Source organism: Alexandromys fortis, unplaced genomic scaffold, assembly GCF_014885135.2.
Source record: "Alexandromys fortis isolate MF-2015 unplaced genomic scaffold, M_Fortis_MF-2015_v1.1 scaffold_1, whole genome shotgun sequence".
Lineage (NCBI taxonomy): Eukaryota > Metazoa > Chordata > Mammalia > Rodentia > Cricetidae > Alexandromys > Alexandromys fortis.
The window spans coordinates 39,926,615-39,934,807 of record NW_026067927.1 but is presented as its reverse complement, the minus strand read 5'-3'; the positions used below and the strand labels follow the sequence as shown (position 1 = coordinate 39,934,807).

Here is an 8,193-nt window from a genome sequence, read left to right as displayed (position 1 = left end):
TCCTGCCTGGCTACTGACCAATCAGCATTTATTTAAAACATAATTGACAGAATACAGAATTGTCCTGCAACATTTTCACTTATGAACATAATGATTTGTTGCTTTCTTTGAATTAAGTATCCTTCACTCTTGGTGGAGGAAGAAATGGATGGATAACTAACATTTAAAGCATCTTGAAAAGCCATATAAAAACCAATTATGGTAGAAGTGTCTGAAAATACATATACACATAAAAGAAATTTAAATGTGTCATCTTGTAATAGAGGAGATAGTACACCAACTAGACATCATATGTTACCAAATAAAAACCTTGTTCTAAGAATGTGTTTTACATTTCTGAATCATGATGTGGTATATCTTTCAGTATATGTGTTGCTTTTATTGGTCGATGAATAAAGCTGTTTGAACTATGGTCAGTTAAAATACTGATAGGCAAGAAGTTCAAACAAAGATACAGGGAGAGTGAGAAGATTCTGTGTAGCTGCTGAGGGAGAAAGATGCCAAAGCATTATAAGTATGCTTCAGTATGCGGCAATACATAGATTAATAGAAACTGGTTAATTCATAGTGTAAGAGGTGACAAGGAATATTCCTGAGAGATTAGCCAGTGTAGTACTTAATACAGTTTCTGTGTGATTATTTAGGTGGGGGCCATCATGAAATGAAAGTGCAGTCTCCATTTACATAATCATATGGCCTGTCTTAGTCAGTGTTCTGCCATTACAGAGAGACGACATGACTGTGGAGACACCTATAAAGGAAGATAGTTAATTGGGTCTTACAGTTTCAGGGGCATTATCCATTGTTATCATGGCAGGGAGCACAGCAGTATAAAAGCAGGCAGGCATGGTACTAGATAAGTAACTGAGAATTTCACATTCGAGTGATACTGGACTTGGCATGTGCTTTTGAAACCTCAAAACCAACTCCTAGTGATGTATTTCCTCCATCAAAGCTATACCTCCTAATCCCTTCAGATAGTTTCATTGACTAGTGAACAAGCATTCAAATCTGTGAGCTTGTGGGAGAGATATTCTCTTCCATATCACCCAATTCCCCTCCCTGGAACCATAGGCTTATAGACACATCAGAATGCAGGAATGCATTCAATCCAAATTAAAGATATTCTGTAGTCTGTAAGAGTCTCAACACCATTGAAAAGTCTAATGTAAAAGTCTCTAATACTTGTGTCAGTGTCTTAATTGTAATCTCCTGTAAAATTGAGATTAAAAGCAGATAAAATCCTTCCAACATACAATGTCACAGGAAATACATCACCATTACAAAGTTGAAGAAAGATTATTGTGAGGAATGATTATACCTAAAGAGAAACTAAAACTAGAAGGGAAAACTCCAAATTCTACATCCTCATGTCTGATGTCAAAGTGTTCTTCAGATATCCAACTCATTTCACCTTTGTTGACTGCAACAGAGTTCTCTCTCTTAGGTTGTTTCCAAGCCATGTTATCAGCTCTTCTTAATGGGTATCTCTTGACTCTGGCATATTCAACATATTGCTGTTTCTAAGGCGATCTGGGCTCCACCCTCACAGCTTCACACAATGGCATCCCTTGACTTCCAGGCAGGGATGCCTCAGACAAATGCCTTGCCTGAGCAGCCTTCCTAAGTCACAAAGGGAGATTCCACAACCTCTTTTTATATCTTTCCCTCTAATGACAGAACCATGTAGGCAAGTTCGCTAAGTCCTTATGTTTCCTGGGCCTTGAACATGGTCCCTTAATTCTGAATGCCTCCAGGTACTGATTGCAATGCAATGTGAGTGACTGCCCCTGAGCCCAACAGAATGGGTCCTGAAGCAGTAAATATAGTAACTTTGAATTGATGCTGTGCTGGGACAATGAAGAATGCCAGGTAAATAGTGCTTCTAGATGGCAGGCCGATGTAACATCCAAAAAAGAAAAGTCAGAGAGTTTCAAGAGATGCAACCACAGCCTGCCAATTATATCTCCTCTTATACTTCAACCTTGAACACCACTTGGCCTTTGATGGTCATGTCTCCTAAATGTCTTGTGAGATCCAATGTATTACACACTGACACATGGAAACAGAGCATCCCAAGAATCTGTGTCCTCTAGGATCCCACCATAGCTAGGGAGTAAACACAAAACAGAATGCATTGATTAACTCCTGCCAGGGATGGTAACCAAAGCCTCTAACTCTAATTGCAAGGGCACATCACACATCCTTTCCAGAAAGTGTACTCAGAAAACAAGCAGCTCAGTATAATGTGATCCAAAGCCTACAGGACTTCTATCCAACTTCCTTTGACAAGGTTCACAAATTCAGCTTCCTGTTGTCTCACAGCCATGCCAGAGGGAAAGTCAAAGGTTATATGTCAGAAAGAGCCTGAAGTACTAGTGCCTGAAGACTTAATTCTGTCATTAACACAGCCAATCCAAAGCAGTTCATGAGAGAGGGGCGGGTTCAGATAGAAAGATATTTGGGATTCATCGCATGAGTTGCTGTGCCAGATTCTGGAACCTCAACCACCTCTGAAGAGTTGAACCTGTGGACTGAACTGAGTCATCACCACAGATAGGTAAGACCCTGTGTTTGCCAAGGCAGAAATGTAGGTGACATTGGGGGAGGTGTTTTGAGAGATTCCAGGGAAAATCAAGTGAACACCAAGACTATAATATAAGCCTCAGCAACCCTGGTGTGTATAGCTGTAGTGGAAGAGGTAGGAAAGTCAAAGATGACACCACATCCCTTATAGCTCTGTTTAGATAGAGTCCCATTACGTGAAAGTCTGGATCTGTCCCCAGAGATTTACAGTTGGTTCTTTGAACACCAGTAAACATCACTGGCACTTACTGGTCCAGAAGAGATCATCTCTTGCACATAACCCCAGAATGGATCTGTTTTCAGTTTATATGGACAGATGTTGTAGCAGATGGTATGTTCCTATCAAGTCCTTTTAGGCAGTGTTGCTTTAGAGAAAAAGCAAATTCAGAAACTGATCATCCCACTATCGACTTGCTATTGTACTTCACCTACTCTTACGGTTCTGGCTTCCTGTTGGTTTTTCATATGATATAGGTAGTGAGTTGGGAATTTTATTTCACATTTGCAAGGGTAGAACACAAGGAATAGTAAATGACTTTTCCAACATTTTTATAGAAGATATTTCACAATGTTGTACTAAAAAGGGAAGGGTTAAAGTCAATCACACTACTTTCTGCATAATAGAAAGACTTATGGTGCTATATAGTCTCAATCCTTAAGCTCACCTTGAAAGTAGAATCCAATACCATGTGACAGAAGTTTTGCTTGGTATAAACAATGACTCAGTGATATCCTAACTATGATAGCTTTTTTGCTTCTGTTCCTCACAATGGGTGAAGACATATCTGAAGTAATAAGATGCGTTTCACCTAAAGTTTTCATCGCTAGAATTCTGGGCTCATGCTCTTCATTTTGTATAGAATCTAATAATCATCATTTCATGACTCAGTTCAAACACATCCTACAACTTTTCTGCAGTCTCTCAAAAATTATTTGGAAGAAGAATTCAAAACTTTTATTGAGCACAATGGATTAATTTATTATGAGGGAGTAAGACGACATAAAATTATTTCTGTAGTTATGTCTTCATTTCTCTTTCTCATCCAGGCTCTTCAGCTATGAGTCCTGCTGTCTTCCTGTTCATCCTTTGCTTAGGAGTTGGGTCACGTGTTTTGGCACTTGATCCCAGTTTGGATGCTGAATGGGAAGAGTGGAAGATACTCTATGAAAAATCATATAGCCTGGTTGGTATCCTGGAAACTGTCCAGAAGGGCCCCAGAGTGCAGCTGTCTAGGCATAGTAGAGGTCATAAGTGTCCTACCACAACTACCACCACTGAGGTTGCTTAATCACAACCATTGTGAGCAATGGGTAGCCAGATTCCCTTTCATCAGTATGAGGAGAATGTGTGACTATTGTGTTCTAGACTAGCTCTCCTGGGACTCTAATCACCTGGACAGCAAATCCACAACATCAGCTTGTACAGGAGTTTAGTTATAAAGAAATGTCACGTATTATGTTCTTATCCAGGAGGAAGAAGCACTGAGGAGAACAGTATGGGAAAAGAACATGAAAATGATTAAACTTCACAATGGGGAGAATGGCCTGGGGAAGAATGGCTACACCATGAAAATGAACACCTTTGGTGACATGGTGAGTGTGACATGTATTACTTCACACTGTGTTCTCTTGTGTGCTTTACATGGAGTCTTTTCTTTTATAATCATTTATGTACTTTTCCTTGAAGACCGATGAAGAATTCAAGAAAATGATGGGTAATTTCCCAATGCAAACTCACAAGAGGGGGAAAGGCATCTGGAAGAGAGCTCTTAGTGATTTACCCAAATTTGTGGATTGGCGAAAAGAAGGATATGTGACCCGTGTGCGGTTCCAGGTTTGACAGTGCCACCTGCCCTTCTTCTTAAACCATATTGAAGAGGAAAGAACTTAGTGTCTGTTTTCTTATAGAATGAGGAGAGATTTGCAGCTCATTTTTAAAAATATTTTTCCTTCTTTGAAATCTTCATACATTTTCCAATATTTATAGATCTTAAAAGTCCACCAAACACATCCTATGGATATGAACTTCTACCACATTTCATTCATTGTAGAGTTCATGTCCTTTCTATTATCATTAATAACTGATAAAAGCAAGAATTCTTTCACAAATATGGGTGGGAGGATCCACAAAGTATGTGCACACTACCAGCATACAAGTTTTCTTTGAGACTGACAATTTCTTTCTAGGCATCTGTCAACTGCCAATTCCTTGTTTTCACAAATTATTCACCTGTCTATGTTGTTACCTGAGTTAGTATTTGTTTATGAAAGACCATATTTTCTTCACTTTAGGGCAATTGCGGTTCTTGCTGGGCTTTTGCTACAGCTGGTGCCATAGAAGGACAAATGTACAAAAAGACAGGCAAACTCATTCCTCTGAGTGCGCAGAACCTAGTGGACTGTTCTAAACCTCATGGCAATAATGGCTGTGATTGGGGTAACACATACTTTGCCTTTCGGTATGTTTTGCATAACGGAGGTGTGGAGGCTGAGGCGACCTACCCATATAAAGGAAAAGTAAGTGGACCTCATATATTGTCATTTCACCTCAACATTGAGTGAAAGACAACTGTAGATATGATACACGATCTTCAGCACTCAGATTGGGTGATAGATCTCTCTCTATACTCTCATTTCAGTAAATAAATATTGACCTTTGCATATATTTTTGTTGCAATGGTTTTGGTGTGGTTCTCTTCTATGTACATAGAGAATATAGAATATATTGTACCTGTAATAGAGATTTCTGTCATGATATAGGATGTCCTGTTGTATATATGTTGCTTTTATTGGCTAATGAATAAATCAGTTGTGGTCAATGATTTAGTGAAGTAAAGCCAATTGTGATATTCAAACAGAGATAGAGAGAAAGAGAGAGTAATCAGTGTCAAGGTGATGCCATGTAGCTGCTGAAGGAGAAAGATGTCAGAACATTACTGATAAGCCACAGTTTTGAGGCAATACATAAATTCATAAAAATCGGTTATTTTAAGATATAAGAGCTAGCTATGAATATACCTGAGCCATTGGCCAAATATTGATGCAACTAATATAGGTCCTAGGTGATTATTTTTGTCTGGGTGGAAGGGATATGAAAGCACAGTCTCAACTTACACTGCAGCAATAAAAATTCTTATGGATAGGAGGAAATATTGGTTGTCACTGAGGACAAGAGAACTTATTTTCAATTTTAAATCTGCCAGTACCATTTCACTTCTTGGGATGATTTACAATATTGTAGAATTTTGCATGCTCAATTACAAAGAGCAGAGTATGGTGGTTGTGATTCTCTCCTAGGACATGGAGGGAAGACACTGAGTCTTTTATCTCTTCACCTTTTAAAGGAAGGACGCTGCAGGTACAATCCTCAGAATGCAGCTGCTAAAATCAGAGAATTTGTGGCCCTCCCAGAAGATGAGGATATTCTAATGGATGCTGTAGCAACTCAAGGGCCCATTCCTGCTTCAATTGATGCTCTCCATGATTCTTTTAAGTTCTATGATGAAGGTTAGCATATTTCTTTCCAGATATAGAAAAGGCCATTGTGACATCTCTATGTCATGACAAGTTAACAGCCTGGCTACTATGTAAAAAATGTGATATGAATGCTTAAGTTCCTGGATTTTACTAATCTAATAATAGTCGTGAGTAAAGAATTTCAACTGGTATGCACCCTCATATAAAAGTTAATGTGTCCCATTTAATAAAATATATTGGTTAACTAATTTCTCAACTCCTCTCCTTTTCATGGACCTTTTAGTTGTTTATCAAAACTGATTATCTGAAATGAAATTATAACAGAGACTTTGAATTAAATAATTTATGCCTTATAAGTTTAACTTGGCAATAGACACTAGTAGATAAACTGTAAAGTTCCAAGGAGTCATTTCATGTTCATGCAGCAAGTTGCTATCAATAAATCTCACTATTTTTAATATTTTCAGTTTTCCGTGAAATTGTATGTTTATGTTTCTGTATGTGCACCCATGTGTGAGTATTAGCATTCTTGTGAACAACTAACTAGCTCAAGTCAGTTTGTATCATTTCAATGATTGTAGAAATAGATCTATTGTTGGTGGCTGTGGTCACTGCCAGGTGTCCTGTGCATCTCACTTCAGTTTCTCTGTTATTTCTCAGGCATTTATCATGAACCAAATTGCAGCCGTTATAATTTGAGCCATGCAGTTCTGGTGGTTGGCTATGGATTTGATGGAAATGAAACAGATGGCAATAACTACTGGACAATTAAGAACAGGTATAAATTGCCATAAAAATCTTTATTTGAAATTTCAGGGGCTGGGAGAGATGGTTCAGTGCTTAATGACACTGGAGGCATGTCCAGGGGATTTTTGATGAGATTGCAATTTTCAGACAGTATTTTGATATAAAGTTAAAAGATTTTGTTTCATTTAAGTTGAACAAAATCTGTTCTTGTTTTCCCATGTGCATGGATGAGGTGCATTTGACTGTCTGCACATCTGCAGACATGTGTGCACTAGTGAACATGTGTAGAGGTCTGATGTCATCATCAGTTGTTTCTCAATAATTTTATAACTTCTATATTAAGGCAGTGTTCTTTTCTGATCTAAGAGTTCACAATTTAATCTGGCTTACCAGCTTGTTCTTGGTATGTTCTGTGTCCATGTCTCGAGAATGAGGTTTACAGGCATACTATAATATCAATCTGGCTTTCCAGTCACTCTTGAAACTGATCTCAACTCTTTAACGGCTGAGCTCCCTGAAGCTCTCAGAATGTACTAACAGTATGTTCTCAAAAAAAAAAAATTCCAGACCCTTCATTGGTTTCTAGGGTATCAGTGTCATGTGTGTGACATTGACTTCCTACAATGCTACATGTTTGATAGTTTTGAAACATGTAACAATAGAAATGCATTCTACTGTGATGTTCACATTCCTGTGTGAGGCACCTCTTGGTGCTCAGGAGTAGACCCTCTGCCTTTCCTGATCATTTTCTTAGGTTGGCCTCTTGACAAATCCATCATGTGGTAAGCATTGTACTAAATGGAAAATATGATTTATTTCAGCTGGGGACTAAGCTGGGGCATGAACGGCTACATGAAAATTGCCAAGGACAGAAACAACCACTGTGGAATTGTTTCATTTGCCCAGTACCCTCTTGTGTGAGCAGCCTGATGCCCACAAACAATCACTTGGCAGGAGACTGCATTTCCAGAGATGTTATATCAACTTCAAAGACCAGCCTTTGCTTACTGTGTTAAATTGCTGAGTCTCTCATGGTCCACAATGCAGTGTGAATTCTGGGAGCTTTCAAATATTTCAAATTACAAGCTTTATAACTGGTTCTCTGACTAATGAGAGTTTATGATTCCAGAGACAACTTTATTTTCACTCTTAATGCCTGTATAAATAAAATCATTTAAAATCAATTTCAAGTGTCATTTCTAGTTTCTTATGTGTAGTGACTTTTTTTTTTTTTTTTTTTTTTAGATTATTACTTATAAATGCCCGGATTAGTTTGGCTTATTTCTTTTTTTTTTTTAAATTTATTTATTTATTTATTAAAGATTTCTGTCTCTTCCCCACCGCCGCCTCCCCTTTCCCTCCCCCTCCCCCAATCAAGTCCCC

The 8,193-nt window shown here is 38.3% G+C and overlaps 2 protein-coding genes across 2 annotated transcripts in view; both read left to right on the top strand.

The window, feature by feature from the left end:
* The window catches only part of LOC126502967 (cathepsin Q-like), an 87,760-nt gene that overhangs the window by 30,398 nt on the left and 49,169 nt on the right, over positions 1 to 8,193 (top strand). The gene's annotated exons all lie outside the window — the stretch shown is intronic.
* On the top strand, positions 2,502 to 7,920 carry LOC126502968 (cathepsin Q-like). Its single transcript, XM_050144386.1, has 8 exons — positions 2,502 to 2,560; positions 3,634 to 3,770; positions 4,057 to 4,179; positions 4,274 to 4,420; positions 4,879 to 5,103; positions 5,931 to 6,093; positions 6,724 to 6,841; positions 7,632 to 7,920. Exons 2-8 carry the CDS (start codon positions 3,645 to 3,647, stop codon positions 7,729 to 7,731), a joined length of 1,002 nt encoding a protein of 333 aa, XP_050000343.1. The 5' UTR covers positions 2,502 to 2,560; positions 3,634 to 3,644; the 3' UTR covers positions 7,732 to 7,920.